The sequence below is a fragment of the Sparassis crispa genome (genome assembly GCF_003851025.1).
Source record: "Sparassis crispa DNA, contig_000001F, whole genome shotgun sequence".
In the NCBI taxonomy this organism is placed as follows: Eukaryota; Fungi; Basidiomycota; class Agaricomycetes; order Polyporales; family Sparassidaceae; genus Sparassis; species Sparassis crispa.
Window position 1 is genome coordinate 2,210,767 of NW_020939748.1, and position 24,913 is coordinate 2,235,679.

The 24,913-nt window shown below is 51.4% G+C and overlaps 11 protein-coding genes across 11 annotated transcripts; 7 read left to right on the forward strand and 4 right to left on the reverse strand.

Annotated features, from left to right (window-relative positions):
• Positions 1-204: 204 nt before the first annotated feature.
• Positions 205-1,430, forward strand: SCP_0207570 (hypothetical protein; the record flags this gene model as incomplete). Its single annotated transcript, XM_027754669.1, has 3 exons — positions 205-438; positions 503-541; positions 597-1,430. 3 exons carry the CDS (start codon positions 205-207, stop codon positions 1,428-1,430), a joined length of 1,107 nt encoding a protein of 368 aa, XP_027610470.1.
• A 232-nt stretch (positions 1,431-1,662) lies between these two features.
• SCP_0207580 (hypothetical protein) lies at positions 1,663-1,860 on the forward strand (the record flags this gene model as incomplete). The annotated part of the gene is made up of 1 exon (XM_027754670.1): positions 1,663-1,860. One exon carries the CDS (start codon positions 1,663-1,665, stop codon positions 1,858-1,860), a length of 198 nt encoding a protein of 65 aa, XP_027610471.1.
• A 763-nt stretch (positions 1,861-2,623) lies between these two features.
• Positions 2,624-5,018, forward strand: SCP_0207590 (hypothetical protein; the record flags this gene model as incomplete). Its single annotated transcript, XM_027754671.1, has 4 exons — positions 2,624-2,828; positions 2,915-4,494; positions 4,556-4,893; positions 4,946-5,018. 4 exons carry the CDS (start codon positions 2,624-2,626, stop codon positions 5,016-5,018), a joined length of 2,196 nt encoding a protein of 731 aa, XP_027610472.1.
• A 1,204-nt stretch (positions 5,019-6,222) lies between these two features.
• Positions 6,223-7,077, forward strand: SCP_0207600 (hypothetical protein; the record flags this gene model as incomplete). The annotated part of the gene is made up of 3 exons (XM_027754672.1): positions 6,223-6,728; positions 6,785-6,947; positions 7,006-7,077. The coding sequence occupies 3 exons, from the start codon at positions 6,223-6,225 to the stop codon at positions 7,075-7,077; spliced, it is 741 nt and encodes a 246-aa protein (XP_027610473.1).
• A 136-nt stretch (positions 7,078-7,213) lies between these two features.
• Positions 7,214-7,811, reverse strand: SCP_0207610 (hypothetical protein; the record flags this gene model as incomplete). The annotated part of the gene is made up of 2 exons (XM_027754673.1): positions 7,214-7,240; positions 7,305-7,811. 2 exons carry the CDS (start codon positions 7,809-7,811, stop codon positions 7,214-7,216), a joined length of 534 nt encoding a protein of 177 aa, XP_027610474.1.
• A 633-nt stretch (positions 7,812-8,444) lies between these two features.
• SCP_0207620 (60S ribosomal protein) lies at positions 8,445-8,991 on the forward strand (the record flags this gene model as incomplete). The annotated part of the gene is made up of 4 exons (XM_027754674.1): positions 8,445-8,482; positions 8,546-8,650; positions 8,707-8,857; positions 8,911-8,991. The coding sequence occupies 4 exons, from the start codon at positions 8,445-8,447 to the stop codon at positions 8,989-8,991; spliced, it is 375 nt and encodes a 124-aa protein (XP_027610475.1).
• A 742-nt stretch (positions 8,992-9,733) lies between these two features.
• Positions 9,734-12,329, forward strand: SCP_0207630 (hypothetical protein; the record flags this gene model as incomplete). Its single annotated transcript, XM_027754675.1, has 6 exons — positions 9,734-9,736; positions 10,004-10,202; positions 10,265-10,875; positions 10,930-11,805; positions 11,872-12,005; positions 12,068-12,329. The coding sequence occupies 6 exons, from the start codon at positions 9,734-9,736 to the stop codon at positions 12,327-12,329; spliced, it is 2,085 nt and encodes a 694-aa protein (XP_027610476.1).
• A 3,059-nt stretch (positions 12,330-15,388) lies between these two features.
• On the reverse strand, positions 15,389-16,120 carry SCP_0207640 (hypothetical protein; the record flags this gene model as incomplete). Its single annotated transcript, XM_027754676.1, has 3 exons — positions 15,389-15,834; positions 15,893-15,955; positions 16,009-16,120. The coding sequence occupies 3 exons, from the start codon at positions 16,118-16,120 to the stop codon at positions 15,389-15,391; spliced, it is 621 nt and encodes a 206-aa protein (XP_027610477.1).
• An 883-nt stretch (positions 16,121-17,003) lies between these two features.
• Positions 17,004-20,496, forward strand: SCP_0207650 (Uncharacterized WD repeat-containing protein; the record flags this gene model as incomplete). Its single annotated transcript, XM_027754677.1, has 12 exons — positions 17,004-17,039; positions 17,090-17,200; positions 17,249-17,514; positions 17,566-17,863; positions 17,923-18,499; positions 18,548-18,645; positions 18,708-18,905; positions 18,963-19,142; positions 19,205-19,450; positions 19,506-19,637; positions 19,693-20,148; positions 20,203-20,496. 12 exons carry the CDS (start codon positions 17,004-17,006, stop codon positions 20,494-20,496), a joined length of 2,892 nt encoding a protein of 963 aa, XP_027610478.1.
• A 149-nt stretch (positions 20,497-20,645) lies between these two features.
• SCP_0207660 (predicted protein) lies at positions 20,646-21,638 on the reverse strand (the record flags this gene model as incomplete). Its single annotated transcript, XM_027754678.1, has 5 exons — positions 20,646-20,679; positions 20,736-20,907; positions 20,968-21,040; positions 21,100-21,160; positions 21,220-21,638. The coding sequence occupies 5 exons, from the start codon at positions 21,636-21,638 to the stop codon at positions 20,646-20,648; spliced, it is 759 nt and encodes a 252-aa protein (XP_027610479.1).
• Positions 21,639-22,528: 890 nt separating this feature from the next.
• SCP_0207670 (hypothetical protein) lies at positions 22,529-23,787 on the reverse strand (the record flags this gene model as incomplete). The annotated part of the gene is made up of 7 exons (XM_027754679.1): positions 22,529-22,600; positions 22,648-22,721; positions 22,778-23,070; positions 23,121-23,240; positions 23,304-23,384; positions 23,436-23,546; positions 23,606-23,787. The coding sequence occupies 7 exons, from the start codon at positions 23,785-23,787 to the stop codon at positions 22,529-22,531; spliced, it is 933 nt and encodes a 310-aa protein (XP_027610480.1).
• Between the last annotated feature and the right edge of the window lie 1,126 nt (positions 23,788-24,913).

Sequence of the window (24,913 nt, forward strand, 5' to 3'; positions counted from 1 at the left end):
AAGCGAGTGGCGACATTGTCCATTACCCCGTGCATCGTGACTCATCGTCGCTCGGACTAGTACTCATACACCAGACATCTGTACCTCACTGCAGGAGCCACTCCCAGGGTGCGGCGCGAACTGTGCATGTTGTCTACAACATTTGGACTGTCATCCCAGTATCGGATCAGGTTGCTCGCTCTTGGACTTCTCATTGATCGAGACATGCCGAACATCAACGACATCGCGATCGAGGTGTCAAGTTGGAAAATGAACATCGTGCTGGGATTGTCAGGCTACTCCCCACCACCAGTACCGCCAACACAGCCGCCGACGCTGCCACAATTCTCCGCCACGCTCGCTCTCAAACCTACTGTCTTTACTGTGATAACCCGTACAAATCATGGCACACTGCGCCATCGTCCAGCATTCGGTCTTGTCAGAGGTCAGTATCGTAATGTTTTTGACAAAACAATTCGTGGAATTACGAGCTGAATGCTGACGGATGGTATTCCCCATCTAGGACGCTGATGTGATCACGCAGGAGTTCATTTCTGAACAAGTGAGAATACGCTCTTCTTGCTGACTTTTCCTGACATCTTGAACGTCTCTCGTAGTATCTTACAACACTACCTCGCTCGTATATAACCCAGTATGATGTATTCACATCTCGCCCACATGCACACTACTCGCGCAGCCGGCCAGGAACATTCGCCCGCAGTGCGAAACAGGCCCTCGTCATCTTTTCGCCTTCGTCCGGATACCACGGTTGGTATCACTGCAGATCTATCTTGGAACAAGAGCGCGTTGACGAGCTCACAGACATGCTCTCTGTTTGCACCTTACACGATTACCCTTGCGACGATCCTCATCTTGTCGAGGGTATCTGTCATGGCTTGGCTTCTTTGACTATCTCAGACCCGCTCGTGATCATCAAGAATGCGGCATCCTCGTGCGAAGAGGTCGATCAACTTGCCCGTCGCGTTGCCCTATTGAGGATCATTGATGATTTCGCCGACGCGGTAGACTGTATGGGGGCTTCATTCGACAGCGACCTCACGCTGGTGGAATGCCCAGGAGCTACTATGGAGTCTGAAATCTTCAAAACAGTACATATTGCAACAGCTGACACAGCGGAACTTGGCGTTCTGGATTTCGAGCCTGACAAGGAGCGTCTGTGGACAGAAAATACCATGTGGAAGCCACCGTTTTCTTCCATAGATGCGGATCAACATAACAAAACTGAACGTCTCAGTTTAGATGATCCCATCTTCCCATCTTCCTGTCTGTCATGCACACGCATGTTGGCCCACGCCCTGCCACACATACTTCCTTCTGCCCTCTCGCCGCTCACTTCAACTGAAGTCCTGGAGACCTTGCATCGCGTAGCCCGACCTGACCTATTCTTTCCTCTTCCCCCGATGGTCAGTCTCTTGATCGACGTTGACTGATTCTATGCCGGTCCTTCGTGACTTTCCGTGATCGTGGACCGACAATGCTCCTGAAACAGTTTTCCTCTCAAACTATATTCACCAATATATTCCGACATCAGTGTCTTATATTTCCTGTACACGGACGGCCACTCTACAAGAATGCCTTTCAGGTGTTCATCTCCACATATATGTTATCATCTTGGCATGGGATCTGGTCCTTCTTGGACAGGCCATCCACATCACCACTAACATGTATCAGCCCGCGCAATTGCCCCTGCTGGACTGGTTCATCCCCGCAGTCTTCGACTTCACCTCTCTGCGTCTGGCGATCTCGTTCCTCTCCCCACTTGTTCAGATCAGTAATAAGGATGAATCCTCGGGACTCAGGCGACAAGCGCATACTCCGGGTTTCGTCGTCCCTCCAATCTACCACGTTACAATCTCGTAGAAGTTCGCGCTGGCATCATGCATGATTTTCCTCACATTAATGTCTCAGGCCACTACTCACGGCCCGTTCGGTAGTCCGGTGTCCTGTTCTGTTTACCTGCCAAAACGCGAACCGGGTTTTGAGTCGGGTCCCGAGACCCAATCCCTACCACAGCACAAACCGAGCCCGGTTCGCCGACCCTAAGCAACCGAACAGGCCCTCAGGGACATTCGACCTATTACAATATTCAAGCCTCTCAACGATCTCATTACAGTACTGCATATGCGTTATATGTGTTACGCTAGTAGACTCCAATCTAGAAACTGTATTTAACCGGCATTGACTCAAGTCATAGATGCGTTGTTGTAATAAGTGACTCTTCGATTTGCGTAGCACATTAGCTCTAGTGTTGCATGTACTTATTATACCTGGTGTTCCTAACTGGAACCCATGCCGGTAATATACCTACCCACCCGATGAAAGTTCTCGGAAGTAGATTTGAGCCCGATCGTGATCGACGGTCCATCTTCAAAGTTGCACTGCTTCGTGCCGTCCCGCTCACTGAGCCCAAGTACGATGCCCATCTATCTCTTCTCCTAGCCCCGGAACTGCTTTTTAGAGAAGTGCTTCGGATTCGTACTATCTACCCTGAGCTGTCGTAGAGCGCCAGTTCTATCGTGTCTATGCACCTCGTCCGCCTTCCGGTCTGCCTTCTACGACCGTGCGGTTGTCTGCCTTCTACGACCTAAAGTTATCTGCAACCAGACATACGGAGTTCGTCTAGATGGCGAAACTGAAGAAAGGAAAGCAGAAAGGCCCGGATGAACCTAAAGATACAGATCCACCCAGTAGAGTGGCGGTACCTGTTGCCTTCCGGGAGCCTTTGGCACAAGCACCGAGGATAGGCCAAGCCAAGGCTGGACACTTCAAGGAGGAATTCTCTCAGGAGGGCTCTATCCGTCAGGACCAGAGTATACATGGTCGAGTTGGTTCGTCTCTAATATCCTCCAGCGTTATATCCTGGCTGCATACCCTGCTACTGTCTGCTCTTTATGTTCACGATCTATTCTCTCAGGTGCGCTGTACGGATCAGGAGAGGGCACTGTCGCTGGAGGAGATGACGATGGTTGGGGAGCGACCGCGGGCGATCCATGGGGTCCCCAGGTCAGCACTACCCCTACCATGAGCAGGGGTGCAGGGAGTGTCATTGGAGCCAATGCAACTTCTGCCTCTGAATGGGAGATTGAAAATCAAGGCGAAGGTGTTCCAGGTGGTTGGGGAGACCCCAACGATACCGTACAGCATACAACAGGAGGTCTTATCAGCGCCAAAAGCGGTCGCACTAAGAAGAAGGGCGCTATTGTCCAGGGCGCGCCGTCCTCGCCGCCGCCTCTTACAATCCCTCCACCTCCTCCACCTCCTCCCGCCGCTCCCCCGCCTTCTCTCGCAGCAGCAGCTGCCGCCGTTCAATCGGGAATGAATCACCATCAGACCCACTATCAAGCTGCAGCAGATGCAGGCTTCGAAAGTCCTCAGGTTCCCGCGAACGATGACTGGGGGGATCCATCAGATGGATGGGGCGATGTTGCCTCGGAGCCAACTCCTTGGGGTGTCCCTGCAGCGCCGCCGCCGCCGCCACAAATGCAGCTATGGGGGCCAGCCGCCGCTCCACACTCAAATTCAGCTTGGAGCAAATGGGCGAATGAAGCGAAGACACTCCCCAAGGTAGCTGCTTCAGTTCCCATCCCAGCTCCCCCAGGGCTAGCTCCTCTCCCTTCTGGCGTTACATCCAGTAGGGAAATACCGGCGCTGTCTCACCAGCAAGCAAATCTGCATTCCTTGCTCACACAGCCGAATCAGGGCAGAGGTGTCTCTGTGCAAATCCAGGCTCGACAGCTGCGTGAACAGTTGCATGCGCAACGACAGCAACAACAGATGTACTTGCAGCAGGAGCATCTCCGGCAGCAGCAGCAGCAGCAAAACCACTCCCATCCGCAGCGGCCGCAACGAGGACGCCAAAGGGATCATCACACACAACAACAAGGACCTAGCATAGCACAGCATCTTCAGCCTCAGCAGATCGAGCAGTCCGATAGCTGGGGCAGTACCGGATGGGGTGGCGGCGGCGGCGGCGGTCGGGGATCTGATTGGGCAGACCCCATCCCAGAAGAAGACGAAGAGGAAGAAGAGGAAGACATGTACGAAGACGAGGAAGAGGAGGAAGTGGAAGAGGAAGCAGTGGAAGATTACGACCACGGCTATGGTCACGGATACGGCCATCGAGTTCGATTTTCACCACAGGACGACTACCAATACGGATATGTGGAGAATACGCAACCATCCGTACCACCGCCAGCCCCATCTCCAGCCCCACCCCGCCAGCAGCCACTCTGGACCGACCCTGTAGCGTCAAAGACTATGTCCATGGCAGTTGGTCGACCGTCGACGGTTTTTGAGCTTGTCTCGCCACGGAACGAAAATCATTTTGTACAATCATACGGAGCAGCACTAGAACACGCACAGCGTGCGCTGTTCGGGAATGGTCGTCCTGCGAAAGAGAGGATTTACTGGGGCCTCAGCCCAGATAAAGACCAGCGTGTCTCGTCACTCCTACGATGGATTCATATCATGTCTAATGGCCTTGCGACTATTGGTGTGAGTTGTTCGTTGGACCATATCCCGACACGCTCTCATCACTTCCGAATGGATGCGGCAGTTGGAGAGGTTTCTTCAAACTGGAGAACGCGGTGCGCTCATATCCAACGCTGACTATCGTTCTAATATGTCAGGTTCGCCGGTGCAGCCTGCGTTTGACTGGGTTCCCATCGAGCAGCTGCAGCGCACGCTCGACCACATGCTACAGGAGTCGGTCGCGCTGTATGATCCCGCTCTTCTAGTGATTGTTTATGTTTTCTTACTCTCCAAGACCGGGAACAGCCTCGCAGTGTGGCGAAGGAAGCTCGCTGTGCCTGAGACTGTGCGGCTTGCTCACGAGGAGGATATCCTAAGGGCAAAAGAGATGCTAAAGACTAACTACTCCGTCTATGTTGACGAGTGAGCCCTTGGTCTTGGCAGTGCCCTTCGCTTCTAACATGCTGGATTACAGACTTCCTGTTAAACCGGAAGCTAAATCGAAGCAGAAGAAACGCGGTTTCTTCAGTAGGTTGTTCAGGTGGTAGCTTGGCTAGGATCGGGCTACCGTGGAATCTTCGCTATCTCTGCTATCTTTGCTGAATTCATTCCCTCTTTAATCACACGGTTTGTTGCTCCATCTGTATTGTGGATCCTCATTTTGAATCTACTCAGGGCTTACTGTACGATTCACCCACACTTGACAACTGTATTTCCATTTCAGAGATTCTTTCCATGTTTTGGACCTCGTAAGCCTAGGATTCTCATTGTATACTGTACCATTTCGATCTATTCGACATGTCACGGGTCACATGCCCTTCTGTTGTGTCGAAATTTGGCGGCTGTCATGGGTCACACTCTGTAAAAACCGGAAGTCAAGTGAAGTCTAAGTATTGTCAGGCTGCAGCGAGTTTCAAAAATTTGGCACTGTAGTCTCAGAGAAGTCAGGATAAGTCCAATTTCAGTCGCCAAAGTGATCCTGCCAAGAAATTATGCCATCAAATACAGTCAAATCCTAGTCTGCAAAAGTCTGACACCACAGTTGATTGTCTCATAATACATGGCATTCTGGTACTCATATGTTGGTTCTTTTGCACTCAGAGGTTGGAATATAGCTGTAGAGACATGATCTAAACCATACGAGGTCATGTACTACAAGAAAATCATACAAATAGTCATAAATAGTCATATTTGCCAGAATTTCGAATTTGGCTGACTACACTTTGACTTCCCGTTTTTACTGAGGGTCACAGGTAGTACTGTCGGAAGGTCTTTGCATGTCACTGCCCCAAAGGGCACCCAAAATGGGGGGAATTCCCTAAAAAGGGTCCAAAATGTCGAAAATTTCGGCCGGTCACGGGTGTCCGGCCGAGTTGTCTACCTGTCGAATCGGTACCATGCTGTCACGCGTCACACCAGGTGTCGAATAGATCGAAATGGTACAGTACTCTCCGCATGTCTATCGCTCTAGCAAATGATAACGACAATCGATAAGTGCACCAAGTTGCAAAGCCTGAGTCAGATTATCGTTGACAGATCATGACATTACTATTAGCCCTTGTGTTCTATGACTTCGATTGGGACTGTGCTGACTACATAAGCCGCACGATTGCCAGAGCGTGCGTCTTCACGGCAGCAGTCTCTGCTCTACAGTTACTAAGTACTCTCATCTTGTGCATTCACCCTACTACCATGCAGCAGGAGACTCGCGATCAGCCCCCAGCCGCAGTACAGGTTCCGGAGGGGAGCGCCATGAGCACCCCCAAACACATCCCCAGTGTTGCCACGAACTCTAGTGCTACCACGAGCAGTGCGCGCATCAATAGGCGGCAGACATCGCCTTTCGTTCATGTCGCCGTACTCACCTCTATCGTTGTGCTACCATACTTGGTGGTCCGGAGACAGCTCGTCTCGATGCGGAGGACAGTGGCACAGATGGGGGCAGCGAACGCTGTGATGCGGCGAGATCTGAAGAGCCTGATGACCGAGAGCGCCGTGCGGAAGCTTGAGCACCAGAAGGTGTTGGGTTTACTTCGGGAGACGAAGGAAAGCATGGACGTGCTGAAGAGGCTTGCTGAACGGAGAGACACAGCGCGGCGGGCAGTGGAGGAGAGGCTTGCGCACGAGGTGCAGGATACGAGACTCAAGCTGGATACTTTGGAAGCCGACGTTCTGGAACGGGACCTTGCGCGTCAGCATGCAGAGAAGAAGTACCACAGCGAGCTCAAGGCGCTACTTCACGAGAGTCAGTGGTCGAAGTACGCTGCCGCTTGCTGTACTGCCTCCCGCGCACTCATATAAGCCTCTCATTCAGAGCTCACCTCTCGACTTTAAAAGACCTGGGAACGTCCTTGGCTGATATTGCAGCGTTCATGCATGAGGTGGAGATAAAGGAGGGTTACTCTTCATCGAAGGACGACGCTCACGGCATTGAGAGAATCAGACGACTGGCATTGAGGTTCATGCGTTCGGAGAAGGTGAGCATTGCAGAACCTGCAATGTCCCAAGTTCTGATCACGTCGCATGCCCCACTAGTCGTCTGGAGCATCGAAAAGATCGAAGGCCGACGCTGCATCAGGTCCGGACTCGGACAAACAAGATCCTTGAAGGAACAACACAAGCTGTACTTGAAAGCTCTGTAGTCAATGATTGAACAGCGACACATTCAGGGAGTGTATTCATACTGATGTAGACTAGCAATGGCGTTTCCGCGTGTATCCACACATTTCCCGTGCTGACAGTTTTACCTTATCCTTCCATTTTTTCGAGACTATGTAGACACGACATGATAATTAACGACGAGGCAATGACAATTTGAATGATGCGGTGACAACCTTGGAAGTTTTTTGATATGGCACGAGGAACTCCTCCATCAGTTGCACGTCCACCTTTCCCCACCCTGAATAGTCTCCAAGCCTCATCTCCTTACATCTCCGATCGAAGAACGCGAGGTGATACGAGAGGACGGCGGGCCACTCGTACTGCGAGGCGAGCTTCACGAGGTGACTATTGTATCGGAAGAAATAACAGGGAAGCATCGCCGGCTGTCCATGCGCGAGCCCGTGCAAAGAGAGGATGGAGAAGTAGGCATTGAGAGGGACAAGCAGGGAATCAAGTGTCCGATAGATGTCGACGGCCACAGATGTCGCACAAGTACGATCCTCAAGCGAGGCCTCGACAAGATCCCACTGCGATTCAAGTATGCGACGCGAGTCGAGCCTGTATATATCGGTGCCATGAAGGTCGTGGTGGATGATAGACACTATCGTGTCATTTTCGACGTGAGGGAAGAGGTAGAGCAGATCGCGCAGACCTTGTGCTGGTGGATAAGTCTGTGACATCGCCAGCACGAGAGGTGGGGAATAACGGCTATGCGGTACGATGGGAGCGTGTACGAGATGCAAGAAGTAACGAAGCAGAAAATTTTCGACTATTTCCGAGGAAGGCCGTGTAAAGGGAGCTTCATGGCCGGACCTTCAACGTTCAACGGCCAGAAGATACCGCCTGGCGCTTCGAGGGAGCCACAATTCAGGGCGTTACTTTGTCCATGCGAGACCGCTTGCGAGCACCGACATATCTACAGCAGTTACTGTGATATCGTCGGCAGTAGCTACAGACTTCAGAGGACTTGAACGAGCCTGCGAAGCCCGTTCATGTTTCAGCAGCTCAGTTGTGGCCGAAGCAACCATACCGGAGAGGCGTGAGAGACGTGGCTGGAAGAACTAACTAGTACCTAACCGTGCTTACCCACGCTTTTCTGGTCATTCCAAGTGCACTGCGCATATCCTCCACGACACCCCTCAAGGTGAGTATCTTCGTTCTTGAACACAGTGTGCATCGTTCTATGGAATACGTTGTGCGAGCAATGTGTGGTGTTCCACTTGCATTTCCGGTTTTTTTGGCGCACGGAGTCACTCATACATGCTCGCCGAACTTAGCACTGATTGTATTTGGCTTTACCAGACTCCACCAAAATGCCCGGCAAAGTCAAGGCGTACGAGCTCCAATCTAAGTGAGTCCATAGTTTTTATGCACAGGGTGGCCTGCCTGGCTGACACGGTTATCATGTTCCTAGGTCCAAGAATGATTTGACGAAGCAGCTCGTTGAGCTGAAGAACGAGCTCTTGGCTCTGCGGGTGCAGAAGATTGCGGGAGGTTCTGCGGCAAAGTTGACCAAGATGTGCGTAACACATTGTCTGCCTATCATCGTCGTTCGTCTCATGAACCTGCTTCAAGCAACACCGTCCGCAAGTCAATCGCACGGGTACTGACCGTTACCAACCAGAAACAACGGCAAAATCTCCGCGAGTTCTACAAGAACAAGAAGTATTTGCCTCTTGACCTCCGTGTTAAGAAGACACGGGCAATTCGGCGGCGTTTGACGAAGGTGCGCAGGGGCATATTCTTAGGCTGACTTATGGTCCTGACAACTATTTGCAGCACGAGGCGTCGCTGAAAACACTCAAGCAGCGCAAGAAGGACATCAACTTCCCCATCCGGAAGTACGCTGTGAAAGCATGAGCTGTGAGGTTGTCAGATGAGGTCGCGGGTCGCATTTGCTTTGAGTATTTCTATTTCTTCTGTATGCGTACTCCACTACCAGCTCGTCATGCCACGATATGCCATGCATCTTCCTGTACCGGCACAACTCGGAGCTGCATCTCTGGTCACCACGGGAGCACCACAGCTCCCGAGACCCCCCTTCTACCTGTTGTCGATAGTCGTCGGATGAGTGGGATGCCGCATGTGCGCTGTATCACGCGCCGTCATGCGCCGAAATGCGCTGATATTGGCAAGGAGAGAGAACGCGTTGTAGTGATTTGTGTGGAAGAATATTGGCTCGGGAATATTGGGGTCAGGTTGTCTGACGGACCGGCCGGGAGATCAGTCATCTCCACAGTGCGTCATTCCAGAGCGCTCTCAGGCTCGACTCAGCATCCTCCGAAGTCGCTACCCTGCGCCGTATGCCCCTTTCCTCACCGTCCGTGTTGTGCTTGAGCTTCACCCTCGTCGCTGTGTTGGTCCCTTCTACCCATCACCGCCGACCCATACATACAACTCTCTGATTTAAGCAAGCACAACACGGCTATCACTAGGCCACCCACATCCTTCTCGGAATCCTCTCGCGTTGCCGCAAATCTGCTGCTGGCCCCTCTATCTGATTCTCTGCGGGTTGCATACCTCATACACTGGCAACCGATTACTTATTGCTCTCAAGACGGATACGAAACTCTATCATTATTTCTTACGAAATTAACGAACAATGGTGAGTTCCGTTTCGTTCCCACTGCGTAGGTGGTGTATTTGTCCGTGGGGCACGAGATGTGCTTGATACCGGCGACAGACGTCTTGCACGCTGCACCGGTCTGGTTCACGGCAGAACCCACGTGTACGCTAGAAGGCGGACGACTGAGTGCGAGCGGACACCAGAAGCTCAGTTTGCCGTCGTCTATCTCACCTCCTACTCCTCATGTCTCCGGCATCCAATCTGCTGAGGAAATTGAGCGTGTCTGACAATGGCCACGGTTCACAGCGCAGACAACTGACGAAGTCGCCGCCGCCGTCGCCGACTAAAGAGCGGAGGGTAAAGTCACCGGAGCCGTACCCGGTCCCGAGCAATAACCCTGCCAGTCAGTACACACTGCTGGAGAAGCTCGGGACAGGCAGCTTTGGGACGGTTTACAAGGCAATGCATAATGACACCAAGCAAATTGTAGCCATCAAGCAGATCGGTGTGGAATCATGCTATTCATCGTCGGAGCACCCAAATGTTGACTGTAATGTGTTCTCGCAGATTTGGAAGATTCCGACGACGACATCTCCGAGATACAGCAGGAAATAGCCAACCTTGCACAATGCGACTCGGAGTATGTAACCCGGTACTACGGCTCCTTCGTGGTGGCCTACAAGTTGTGGATAGTGATGGAATACCTGGCTGGCGGCTCGTGTCTTGACCTACTCAAGCCGGGAGTGTTCTCAGAGGCGCATATTGCAGTTATATGTCGCGAGCTTCTCTTGGGCCTCGATTATCTGCACTCCGAGGGTACTATTCATCGTGACATCAAGGCAGCGAATGTGCTGCTATCCTCCTCCGGGAAAGTTAAACTGGCCGATTTTGGCGTCGCGGCGCAGTTGACTAGCACGCTGAGGCATACATTTGTCGGTACACCTTTCTGGATGGCGCCGGAGGTCATCCGGCAAGCGGGGTACGACGCCAAGGCTGATATCTGGAGCTTGGGTATCACTGCGATTGAGATGGCGAAGGGGGAACCTCCGTTAGCGGAATACCACCCTATGCGTGTCTTATTCTTGATCCCGAAAGCAAAGCCGCCGACATTAGAGGGGCCGTTCTCTGCATCATTCAAAGACTTCGTGTCACAGTGTTTGACGAAGGACCCTCTTGCTGTAAGTTGAGTCTGCAGGACTCCGCTATTCAGTTTTCTCATTTGTTCGTATTAGCGGCCAACCACCAAGGAGCTGCTGCAACACAAGTTCATCAGGAATGCGCGCAAAACGTCGTATCTTACCGAACTTATTGAGCGGTACCAAGACTACCGCGCGCGTTCGCCCGGTCGCGGGCCACAGATGTACCAGGCATCTGTTCGGAATAGTGGCGTCTGGGATGGTACCCTGCGCAGCGACTGGAGCTTCGACACTATCCGCACCTCGTCCGCAATGGGTTCGCTGAGGAGCATGGCGAAGGACATCATGCCCCCGGGTATGATCCCGGACGAGGACTACGAAGACGATAGGTCTGTGTATACTGAGGACGAGTTGCACGTGTCGATCAGGACGAGTGCGGCGACGAGGGGGAGCGACGTCGCGATGTCTTCCGCCGCGCTTGGCATGAATATGGCTGCGCAGCATTCGACGGTTATCATTAGACCACGCTCACCACCAGTGGACGTGAAGAATATGCCGTCGCTGATGGCGGATAGCTCGTCCGAGGAGACATTGGGGATTGAGCCGTCGACGCCCCAGGATGAGCCACAGTCGCCGGAGAGTGTCGAGCCACCCCCGGCCTACACGGGGTCTGTACGTTCAACGCGGCGATCGTCCTTCCAGGCCCGCCATAATCTGGGTACTGGAACTGTACTTGGAGAAGCGGACTTAGGGAGCGGTGTGGACACCATCAGGCCTGTAAAGAAGGTGGATACTGTACGATCTTTGCGGATGTCGTCTGAGTTTGTCGGGTCAACACGTAGCAGGGAGGGCAGTTCATCCGCTCCTCCTTCTCCGCAGAGCCAGAAGGGGTCGCATAAGAGAGTTCCGAGCGAGGCCGCGAAGGCGGGCAAAACGCTTATAGACGAGGTGTTGCTTCCGTTGTTTAACAAGGTAGGCCTAGTGGATGGTGCACGAACGCATGGGACCGTGGATACTAATTGGATCCTCTCCCTGTAGGCTACGCGAGACGATATGGATGCGCGGGAGATTGAATCTCTGAGCATGATCTCGAGAGGATTTGAGGAGCTGCGAGACGTCAACCCTCAACTTGCGTACAACATCGTCCTCGACCTCTTATCTGGCATCAACGAGTGCGTGCCATGTTGCTTTGTTTTTATACTGTTTTTGTGCTGCTTCTGACAAGTTCTCTCAGAAACACTGCAGTACGGCAGCACATCCAGACCGCGCGCGGCCTCTTCCCGCACAAGCGCGTCGTTCGCCGGAGCGAAATGACGTCGCGAGGCCTCGTCGTCACCGAGGAGGAGGAAATATCCGGCATGCCACCTTCCTCATCGCCACCATCGACCGAGGAGCGGGCCGAGGCAGGCTTGCCGACGCGCAAGTCGCCCATCGGGGAGCTGCTATATATGCGTTGGCTAGAGGGCCTCCGGCTGAAATGGCCAAGCGTCTTCTGAAAGTCGCAGCGATGCCTCCGCTCTGGTATGCTTCGCATTTGGCCCCAATACGGTCGCGCATTATTACTGATGTCCCGTACCCCGGTCCCGAGAGAACTGTATTTGCCGAGACCCCTTGGGTCGTGTCGCGGTCTTCTGGCGTCCCTCTGTTATCCTGACCGTCCGTTCTTCATCACCTGCATCGTACTGATTTCACGCTCTCTCTCCGCGGACACTTCGGAGTCATATCTACAGCCCACCCACCCACCCATCCACTTACTTCGTACGTCGTGCTTGAACACTGCTTTTCGGACACTTCCCGCCGGATGTTCACTTCTCCTCACTCTACTTCGCATTTTTCGCGTCGTCCTCGCAGTCCATAGGATATCGCATGCTTTACTACATTACTGCATTGTTTGTGTCTACCGTGCCTGCCCGTCTCTTCCATTTGGGGTCTGTTCGCCGTGGCGTTTTGCTGCCTGGCGCTGTGTTGTTATGTGCTATGTCACGATCATGACCTTATGAAAGAATGTACTTAGTCCATAGACACGAGGGAGCCCGCCTCGCCAGAGAGGGTAGATTGTGAGCTCTATACCGGTGACACTGTCAGGCGAACAGTTCCTTTTTCTGAACTTTTTCAGTATGACTTTCTCGATGCATTTGATGCAGTCGTCGCAAGCACCAAATTCAACCTCCAGCGGACATCCCGCCGAAGGAGCTCCACAGGACATCCTAACATCGCGCGCTTTGTCGGATGAGTCCGACCCACTGTCAGACTAGGAAGATCTGGCTTGAGCTGAACGACGACCGAGTCATCCACGCCACGCAGCGCTGCTCGCAGAAGTCGGACCTATCGCTTTGAGATGAAACGTGAGCTGTACCCCTTTTGGCCCATTACTCAAGGACGGCAAAGAAGGGCACGCTGTCGAGCGGGCCTGCTCCGCTAGGAGAAGTAGCACAGGAGCACATATCTGCCTTTCCACTTGGATCCAGTCTTTATAGGTCTCCGAGGAAGTTTGGTACCTGGAGCAGATGCTGGCCCCTGCAGGTGCAGTTCTGTAGTCGAGATGCCGCTCTGCCACTCCCTTACAGCGGCTCCGGCTGACACGTACCATATCACTATCCAGGGAATGGCGCATGTCACTGAGCATTTGATGTGTGCATCTCAGACGCCAGTCTACATCTCGTTTACCTCGACATGTACTTCAGTCCGCGAGTAATTGGCGATCCACTGCAGCGAAACCTTCGAAGAAGGAAGTGAGTGGCTGCCTGGACTTCTCGAGAGCCTGCCGTTTCTCTGATGGAGTGCACGGACAGCATCGCGCAGGCAACGTCAAATTTCCGCACACCAATCTTTGAGGGCATAGGCCCCACATGCACTGTCCACGAGACGTTAGGTCTAACTCGCGACAATAACCAATGTAGAGAAGAACACGCACGTATCGTCTTCGTACTTCTGCACATTCCCGCGCTTTCTCCCGATCAATTTATTGACGTAGCGATCGCGTCGCTTGCATATCCCTGTTTTGCATTCTTGATCACAACACCGCCATTCATTTTCGGGGAATGGTTTTCTTCATGCTTGGTCGTGTATTTCGGGTAAATAGTGTGGCTCATATCTGCACTGATTCGGCGCGTGAGGTCGAAACAGAGCTCACTTCTTAGTGGAAGGGCAATGCAGTTCACATCGCCTCAAGTGATGAGAACAACTCGGCGCCCGCATAGCTCGCAATGGCATCTACGGCAGAAAATCTGTCATGAACGTATCAGTATCGGTATCATGGATCGCAGCAAGGAATATGTATGAACATAGTTGGTTCTCCAACTGAATACGAATTCATTTCCGAGCCCTCCAAGTGTCGCGGATTGAGTGTCATACAGATGCCTGTAAAGAGCTCAGTGTGACGAAATTGGACTTCGTGCGTACAATTCAAAGTCGTGAATCTCTTCATGAGCGATAATTTCCTCCGCTAACACCGCCAGAAGAGTTGGTGGTCATCTTGGATGCTTGTGGCAGACTTCTGAGTCTTATTCTGCGTCCTTGGGCTCTCCGAGCTCTCATGCGCGGAATTCAATTACGATTCAATCTGGCCGACAATCGGGATCAATTCCATCCCCTGGTTACAGACAAATGTCTCATTCGTAGTCCTGTCCATTGATGGCAAAGAGTTCAGATATGTAATTTCCAAATGGCAAGAACTGCTCGCAATGGATGGAGAGAGTCGGCATTCTCAGCGGTGGCCTCTCGATCTTGAGGAGCTTCGATGTAAAATCCCCACTTTTGTCATTCAGAACAATTCTGCCCTTTAACAATAAGTCGCGATCTGGCCAGGAATGCCATATGTCATACAGCTACAGGAGGTAGCTGGCGTCGGATTTCTTTGATACGGGCCGCACCTAAGAAAAAATAAACACCGACGGAGTGAAATGAGGCATCGTACAGTGGTCTCTTACTCTCAGATTTGGACTATCCACATGGGTAGCCACGATTGACAACCCGGAGCCCAACGTCCATATCTGCGGAATTGTGAAGGCTAGAAGAGTACTCTAAATCTTGCTGTGAGGACTCGGAGATAGTCGCCTCAGCAGATCAAGTTTGTGAAATAGTACCTTACCAGCCTTCAGCTCTTTTTCCCAGTCATGCATCTCTCTGATGTGGCCCCTTGGAAATAAGATAGCGAGGGGACCGAAAACAGTGGGCACACCACTTCCCGAAACCCAGCCTTCGAAGCGACGAGGCTAGTGCACGGCGTCGGTGACGAGCTGACGAAATTAAGGAACTCCACAGTGGCTTCAACACTGAACTGGTTACATCTTCATCGTCTAAAATAAGTGGCACAAGCGAGGGCGCGCGAAGCTTAGGTATCGCGATATGTAGTAGCGCATTCCGAGTCGTGCGCAACTCGACATAATGTGACGTGTGGTTCACTAAAATGTAGGAGGACGCGACGGCGTGAGAATCCTGAGATAAGTCCGTAGCGCCGCGCGAGCACGGCAGAGCCCGCTAGCTTATTGGGAGAAGGTTGTTTGCGATATGATGATTCGACATTAGACACCACAAATTGCAGGTTACACAGATTTCAATATACAGATTTCAATTCTCGCTGCATACAAAGTGCAATGGTGTCGGTCTCAATGCCATGTGCTTTGGCTGTTCTCACCAGCAGGTCCTCGTTGGCATCAGTTGTGAACAGGAAGGATGAGGAATGTATAGGAAACATGGTACTCAATGTATATGCAATATTCGGACTCAATGACGGGAGACGATGACCGGTAGATTCGCAACCTTGCACAAAGACAGGTTGCGATGACAAAGGGGAACCACCCGCGACGTGCGGGTCAGAACACGAAGAACTGCCTACACCGTAGGCGCACGTACAATGAGTAGAACCACTATCCGCCATACGGATAGGACACAGAGTACTACCGTTCCGAGAGGGAACAGCCACAGACGGAGATCCAACTTCAACGAGATGACTGCCATCGGCAGTGTCGGCGTACGGAGAGAAAGAGGTGCTCGCACCTTCTAAAACAGCAAAGATTTCATCAGTAACGTAGACAAGTAATAAAAATGTGAGAAATACCATTGAAAGGGTACCGGGGGAAGTAGCTGCCGCCGCACATAGAGGTAGAGGGCGTGCTCGCATCTGTCACAAGATCATCAGGACTACTGGACATGGGTGAAGAGCATGACGCGCACCGTCGGCGGAGCGCACAGCCATCCATGTGTACCCTTGTGGCGCGTTGAATGTGTCGAACGGGTCTGGATCCGCGAGTACACCGCCAGAAATGATCGGGCATAATATATCCATCCAGTCGTGCCCAAGAACGATGTCGGGATCCTCAATATATCCAACATGTAACGGGTGGTGGGAGGTGTAGTATCCCGTCGTCGACGGTATGACAACTGGGCCGGACACGGTACAGTGCGCAACCCCTGAGATCAGAGAGACGGTAGGCGGTAGACCATGCGCCAAGGCGAAACGAGTAGACAGAGTTGACTCCGAGCAGGACACATCCAACAGAACTGAAGCGGGTATTTCTGCGTATGAGCCGCGTAGCGATTGAGATGCACCTTTTCAGTCGATGGTGGATTACGTGTGCTGTTGCGCCGTGACCCAAGAGGCATGCACCGGCAAAATCCGAGACACAGGGTAGGGGGAGGGGGGGGGTCTCCGAGGCCCTTAACCGGAAATTATTTCCACCTAAGAAACTGCTAGTAGGAGGTGAGTGAAGGCTTATTCGTATGAGTCCCATGCCTTACAGTTGAAACCTATGGCAAAGGAAAGCTTGCAACACCTATCGGGGGGTGGTGCTCGGCCGGCGGTAAGGGGGCGGGGTCGGGATCGGGCGCTTAGTAGGTGTGATGTCGGGTCACAGAGGTAACAAACAAGTGACATACTTACGTAATCCTTTTTTGTAGCTCCTCTTTATGGCAGCCACCAGGGCGTGGAAAATTCCCACGGGGGAGGGGGGGCCTCGGAGGTCCTTAACCGGATTTTCTGACCTCGTGTGCGGAATTTGATTTTTGCATGCCTCTTGCCGTGACCTGTTGTGACATCAAACACGTGACTTTGCAAAAATGGCGGGGAGCACGGACAGGTCGATCACCTCTAAGAACCCACTAGCAGAGCTAGCGGGAATTCTCAAAATTGTCGCGGCGCTTCCTCTCATTGGCTGGTCTGGTCGTCAGCGATGGTGCAAAGCTACTTGAGACACGGTCCTACAGAGGTGAGCGTAGTACATGGGTGTGCAATTGCCGTGTTCTCAATATTGTTCAGGCGTTCGGTCTCATTTGCAGTTCTTCGTCTAACTCCGTCTATGATGGCAAACTTGCTTATGTCCCGGCCTTGGAGGATGTCTTGGTCTGGGACGTGAAGAAGGGGCAGATGGTAGGTCTCGACGAGATGTTATTTGCTTGTATGCACTCAATGTCTTAGTTGGCTATGTGGCATGAAACCGGACACCGCGCAGAGGTGACCTGCATCCTCCGCTCTCCCCAGAAAGACGTCTTCGCCGTAGGTTACGCGGATGGGTCTGTTAGACTTTGGAGTGCTTCTGCAGGTTCAGTGATCGCTACCTTTAATGGCCATAAGAAGGCTATTACCACCCTTGCCTTTGGCGAGAACGGCACGAGACTAGCTTCGGGGTCGCAGGATACGGACCTGATTTTGTGGGATGTTGTTGCGGAAGCCGGGCTCTTCAGGCGAGTTAATATTCATTTCATAATCTATAGGCCTGTTGACGCATTTTCCAGATTACGGGGCCATCGAGACCAAATAACTGGGATATGTTTCATTCGCCCGTCTACCTCAACAGGAAGCGTTCCAAGTTTTCTTCTGACCTCATCGAAAGACACTTTTATAAAGCTATGGGATCTCACGACTCAACACTGCATCCAGACGATCGTTGGCCACCGCTCAGAAATCTGGACACTAGACGTAGACAGCAAGCAAGAACTTGTGTTTACCGGAAGTGGAGAAGGTGAGATGAAGGCTTGGCGTATCGATCACGATGCTCTGGCACAAGGTCTCAGAGAGACTGGATATGGAGAGGTATGCCGACACCGGTCCGTTCAAATTCTACGCCAGTATTCATGTCTTTCGTTGCGCAGATGACCAAGATGATCTACCCGGTCACGAACATCCCACTCTCCTCTCAACACCGCGTGTCACAAATTTCTTTCCATCCCTTTAAGCCATACGTTGCTGTTCAGTGCCACGATCGATCTGTAGAGGTATTCAGAATCCGTACGGAGGAGGAGATCCGCAAAAAGCAAGCTAGGCGTAAGAAACGCATGAGAGAAAAGAAAGAACAGACAAAGCTCAAGGAAAAGACCAGAGGGAAATTTGAGGAGAACAACGATGAAGCAGACGCGGATCAGATGGACGACGCTCAAGAAGTCCAGCTCGTGGATCTTTTCACGCCCTATCTTGTCGTACGCGCAAGTGGGAAAATTAGGTCATTCGATTTTGCAGACGAGGAGACGGCGGCTTCTACGCATACCCAGCTGTGCGTAGCTTTGTCTTCAAATGCGCTGGAAGTCTACAATATCCCTCAGCCTTCAAAGACTAAGGATGCGGTGCCTGAGGCCACTCGTACTTTCTCAGTGGATCTCCCCGGACATAGAACAGATGTCCGCACACTGTGTTTGAGCTCTGATGATATGCTGTTGGCTTCTGCGTCTAATGGTGCGTTGTGTTTGACAACTTCACAGTATCTGTTGACAGCATAAGTAGGTTCGCTCAAAATCTGGAATATGAAAACCACATCCTGTATACGCACAATGGAATGTGGGCATGCTATCTGTAGCACTTTCCTACCTGGCGATCGACAGGTCAGTATGGAGTTTCCCCCTGCGTATACCGTGCCCGACTCAACTGTGCGCGATTAATGTAGATCGCGGTTGGCACAAAAACCGGAGAGATTTTCTTGTACGATCTCGCGTCTTCATCACTCATCGAGACTATCCAAGCCCACGTAGCAACCGTCTGGTCCATTCATGTACGTGCAGACGGTCAGGCCCTCGTCAGCGGAAGTGCCGACAAGGACATCAAATTCTGGGACATTGAAGAGAAGTCTGTCAATAGCGAGAATGTTCGTACATCCTGTGATATTTTTCGCATACTTTGAGGCTTACGGATACACATTTAGCCTCGCAGCGCTAGATTACTTACCTTGGTACACATACGGACTCTTAAGATGACTGATGATGTCCTGTCAGTAAGGTATAGCCCTAACGGGAAGCTTCTGGCAGTAGCACTGCTCGACTCTACTGTGAAGATCTTCTATCAGGACAGCCTGAAATTCTTCCTGTCTCTATATGGACACAAGGTATGCCATGCACCCACCTCGCTCGCTTGACAGTGCAGGCTCACACAGTTACGTATACGTAGCTACCTGTGCTCTCCATGGACATCTCCCAAGACTCCAAGCTCATCGTAACCTGCTCCGCTGACAAGAACGTAAAGATCTGGGGCCTAGATTTTGGCGACTGCCACCGCTCCATATTCGCGCACGACGACAGCGTGATGCAGGTGGCGTTTGAGAACACCGACACGCGTGACATGGACAGCAAGCCGTCGCATTATTTCTGGACAGTCGGAAAAGACATGATGGTGAAGTACTGGGATGGAGATAAGGTATGGCCAAAGTTGTCTCAACAACAGTAGGGCAGCTGACGACAGTGATGCGAAGTTTGAAAATATCCAGAAGTTGGAGGGCCATCATGGCGAGGTGTGGGCGCTGGCTGTAAGCCACCACGGCAAGTTTATCGTAACAGGTTCGCACGACAAGTCCATCCGGGTGTGGGAAAAACTCGATGAGCCGGTGGGCTTAATCACATCAGCAATTCGATATATGTGCTGAGAAACTGTATCTCCAGCTCTTCCTCGAGGAAGAACACGAGCGCGAGCTTGAGAATATCTACGAGTCCGGGATCGCAGAAACCTTCAACCGCACCGATGCCCCGATTGGGAGCGGCGTGGACGATGCAGACCCGACTGCAGCCATGGGGGGTGCGGAGGTTACCTCGGTCTCAAAGCAAACCACAGAGACGCTCATGGCGGGTGAGAAGATCATGGAAGCTCTCGAGCTCGCGGACGGTGAGCTCACGACATTCCGCGAGTACGAGGAGGCCAAGGCGCAAGGTGGTCTCTCCGAACAGGTTGCCCCACCGCCTCGGAATCCCGTCTTGGCGGCGTACGATGTGGAGCCGGAGGAGTATGTGCTGAGGGTGGTTGAGCGCATAGCGGGGACTGCGCTGTTTGATGCATTGTTAGTGTTGCCGTTTGGGAGGGTTGTGAGCCTCATGCGATGCCTCAATGTTTGGGCCCTGAGAGTGAGACCATCAGTGTTTATGTTGATTATATGCGCTTATCGCAGTCGATTGCAGGAGTGGAACATCGCATTAACCTCGCGCATCATTTTCTTCCTTCTGAAGACGCATTACCACCAGGTCGTGGCCAACCGCACTATGCGCACCGCACTCATCCCGCTGCGTAAGCATTTGCGAGAATCACTGCGGAAACAAAAAGACGTCATCGTGTACAACCTTGCCGCGCTGCGATATATCCAGAGACAGAACAATGCTCAGCGGACGGCCGACTTCTTCGAAGAGGAGATCAACGAGGAAAAGGTGCAAGAGAAGATTGCGGAGGGCAGGAAGCGAAAGAGAGTTAAGACGTAGACACTGTCTCAAAATGACAGATCCAACATTGAGTGCTTCTCCCGATACAAGTCTAGTGCTACTGATACAGATGCAAAAATTGTCCGTCAACCTAGTAAGACGAAGTACCATGTCCGTGGATCCAGCCACTAAGCATGAATGTGCATCCTTCAATTTTCCTGAGGACCCCAAAGATTTTGTAGCCTGTACAGCTTGGTCGTGAAACGAACAGAAGGTGATGCAGACAAAAATAATCTCACCATCCATCTGGATTGGTCGCCGAACGCATTTGAACCGTCAGCACACCCTCGCCGAGATCTGCCAGTTGAGTGAAGGCAGATTTGGTGAGGTCCACGTGCTTCGAGCCGGGGGCGCACCCAGCACAAGAATCAACCACTCTCACAAAAACACACTTCTTCGGGGTGTTGCAAACTGCAAAGTTGAGGGTATGAACACGAGAAATGGCGCACACTTTTAGCATAGGAGACCTACGCTCGAGGAACTTGAAGCACGCTGGACGGTCGGTCCAACCCTCCAGGGTAAGTGCACATGCAAACGAATCGTCCTAGGCAGTTTATTTTATTTAATCTCGGGTTCAAAGGGCTAAATGGTCTTTGAACGCACCGTGGGATGCCAGGTTGGCTTCTCCCAGCAGCTAGGGTTCAACAAGTCCTTCCCAGTGTACCTGCCAAGGAACGAATTCAGTATGTCGGATACGGCCTAGTATCAAAAGAATGAACAGACCATGTAATCGTTACGGGCTGTGCAGAGCCGATAGCCTTCAGACTCTGAACTACTTTGCTTAGACTGTCCACGACCCCACCCGAGGACGACTTGGACGCTGACGTTGACTTGGGCTTCGACGCAGAGCTTGTCTTCGCCGTGGGTTTCTTGGTTACTCTTCGTTCTAACATTCTCTCCCCCACGTAACCTTCATCTTGGTTCTCGCGGGCGTATTTGTACTGGAGGTTCGTAACATTAACAGTCTGCCAGCCGTCTCTGGGATCGAATTGGTAATTTGGTGCCAGAGTGTGTGCAGTAGAATATCGTCTCTCCAAAGCGCTCTGGAAGGCACTGATATCGGCAGCGGTTGCGCCCATAATGAGAGGCGCCAGAGTAGAGGCGGCAAAGAGAAGGCTGGAAAGAGAGAAAAGATGAATCATGGCTGGAATTTCGATCAGGATAGTATGTGGTGGTTGTGCCGACTAGAAAGATGTCCTGGTTGGAGACTAGGAAAAATCTACCGTAAAGACAGGCCTGCCTGAGGGCGTGAAGAGTAAATACTATAGTGGTCGGAGGGCAAAGGATAATCTGGTACACGAACAAGACGAGATGAGCTTGCGTTGAACTTGGATACCCTCTAAACTCGGAAGGTGAGATCGCGGACTTGGTGCGGAGATTGAAGTTCGATGGGCGCGTCGCGTGACCTGTGACGCAAGTCGCGTTTCGTCTGACGTGACCAGAAAGTCTCATCCACTTGGTGGAAGTTGGCGCTGCGTCCGCACGCCGGTTCCGATTTCACATAGTATTAGTAGATTTGCGAATCGATACTGTTGATAGTGAGATATGAGTCGGGATACTGATACATGCGTCGAACGAATACAATAGAAGCGGTAGTAACAATTCGAGAATCAAATGAAATCGTTTATATCTTCAGTCGGTCTTTCCTTCTGTTCGAGTTCGGGTCCGATGTTCAGCATATTGGCAGTGATAATCTCAAACGCGGTTCGCCAGTATTTCCATGGACCATTGTAGAGAGCCTTGCCTTCGTCGTTGATTCTCCAGCGGCACAAGTTGCATTGCAATAAGACGAGGTCGTTTACGCCCATCTCCTGTATTGGCCAGTATTGTTGAAGGTATGCGGATTAGCAATCCGGCATCTACGGAAAGGTCCGGGAAAGGTCCGTAGGGTTAGGATTAGTAAGGACAATGTCTCGAGAACAGTCTGGTAGTTTCTAGTCTTTTAGTTTACAGTATATAAGGAGCTCAACAGGCTTCTATGTAGTTAAGCCAATTTCTATGCTCTTCCACTCGTAGCCTGAGGCACAGTTGCTTACAAGTATTGCATTTGAGATTTTGGGCCGAGACGATCCATGGCGTTATAAGACTCTTTGAACGGAATGGCCTGCAAATTGAATCAGGCATGGGTTGGGCAACACGAAAGATAAATACCTGTCTTTCACCGGTCTTGAGCGTTTTTTCCATATATTTACTGGCCCAAATTGGGTTGCGATCCAACGGTTGCTCTATCGTGAGGGTAGTGTTATCAGTACTGGACGAAAAGGTCAACAGAATATCGTACTTTTGTTTTCGGACGCATATTTGTCGAGCAGCTGAATAGCTGCTTGAGCATCTCCTTCGACTACCGGATAAATTCCGATACTCAAGCGGCTAGGCGAATTGTAGCCTTTGCGTGTGTTATTCCTTTGAATTTTGCCCACGAGCCATATCGTGATCGGCTTGCCATTCAGGCATAGGAAACGATGAACGTCGTCTTCGGTATTGAAATGTCCCCACGCAGTGTTGTCAGGGACGGAGGTGATACCACAATGTCCAGTAGATTCACTATTGTATGTGCTCATTTTGTGGATTCTCCTATACTCGCGATTAAATTTGTGATAGATATAATCAATATTTATACATACAGTGACAACGGACGCTTGTAATCCCAATCACATAGACTACTAATTTGTCGTGTAGTAGTACGAGTAGAGGCGGAAGGAGATTCTTCGGAGTGGGAAGGGTTGTCGACGCGGGACGTTGTGCTGAAACGAAGGTTAACTCTACGGATAATATCGTAACAGGCGGGAATGTTTGAGAATATTTACCCAGGGTCACTAGCTGGTTCGCGCGTAAAACTAGTGGAGATGTCACTGTCAACCGTTTGATCGCCTATTCCCTTGTTGAGTCTGATGTGTTGTGAGTAAGGAACAGCGGTTGAACCGTTTAGATAGACATACGTGTCGGATATAGTATCTGAAGAGTTGTCGGATGTAGTGACCACAGGGGTTGATATCATCGGTTCGGCGATGATGGAGGATGGAAGAATAGAGGTTGTTCGAGTGGTAGGTCTGAACATGGGAGTGAGGAATTTGCTTTGGTGAAGTTTAGTATAACGCTGGTAGTTTACCGTTTAGTGCTGCGATCATCCATAGAATCATCGGACGGGGGGTGTTTCTTGGGCATGAGTGCGTGAACAAGGATAGAGGATGACAGAACGAGGACGATGGGGGAAGAGGGTATCAGACGTCGGATGTAAACATACCGTTCAGGGGGAGGGGGATTGGGCGGCGGTACAAACTTCAAGACCATAAGGAGAGTTTGTTGCCGGGTTTAGAAAGTAGGTGGATATCGATGGAGCGGTCGGAAAAGGCCATTATCGGAAGCACCAGTTTGGTACGGGTACACGACAGGGTACAAAGAATCTGATCGGCGTACGCATATCATATCTACGTTGATCGAGGAGATTGGGTTCTGGCATTATCACATGCAATAATTGGCGAAGGCAAACTCTCCTATAGCCTACGATGAGTTAATGTCGAAATTGGATGCGGAGGTGAGAATCGTAAATAAGTGGGAAAGCGATTATCACGACATACGCGGGACACTTAGAAAAATACCTGCTGACTGAACATGTAGTGGTGTATACGATCGGAATGGGAGAGGAAACAGTACGACCAATATGTGGCCTGCATTAACAGCAAGCGGAGGTACACATCGACGAGGTGTCGGTTCCAGACGAGCACTACTGAGATCGAGGAAGATGTCAGGAGCCTTGCATTACCGGTTCAGTTGAACGTCTTGGTGATATATGTAAAGGGTATCTCATATCGTCGCAGGGGAATGTGAAAGATTCGCTTGATGGTTGGTCTGACAATGGTTTGTATAAATTAAGTAGGTGATTACGGAAAAAAAAATACGTAGTACGTGACTTAGTTTGAGCATGTCTTTGTCGCGAAGGAGTTTTATCGTAAACTCACAGTGGTTGTCGTGAACCTGCAGAGTTTCAATAGTACCGACTACGTATACAGTGACGAGTGAGCCACCAATGGTTGCATGGTCGCCAGCAGCATGTTACGCGGCAGCGAAACACGAGCGTCAAGTCGAGTTGTCACGAGACAAGGTCTTAGTCTAAGACACAAGTCCGTTCAAGTGACACTTCTGGCGATGTCCTCGCACTGAAGGTCGGTCAGAGTTCGTTCTTATGACTCGTAGTAGCTGTCTGCTACTAACGGTCAATTTCAGTCAAAGGCAAGTGAAAAGCTGGTTTAATGGTAACCAGGTCGAGATGGGGATCCAGCTCGACAAGGTCGTCTATTTATACAAAAGGTATCCGCAGTACTACGCAGTAATGCGGGATCGTTCATTGGCTAGATAAGGTGAAACGATATCTGGGCAGGGTAATGGCGAGGAAGTAATATGTATGAGAAAGCTGAGT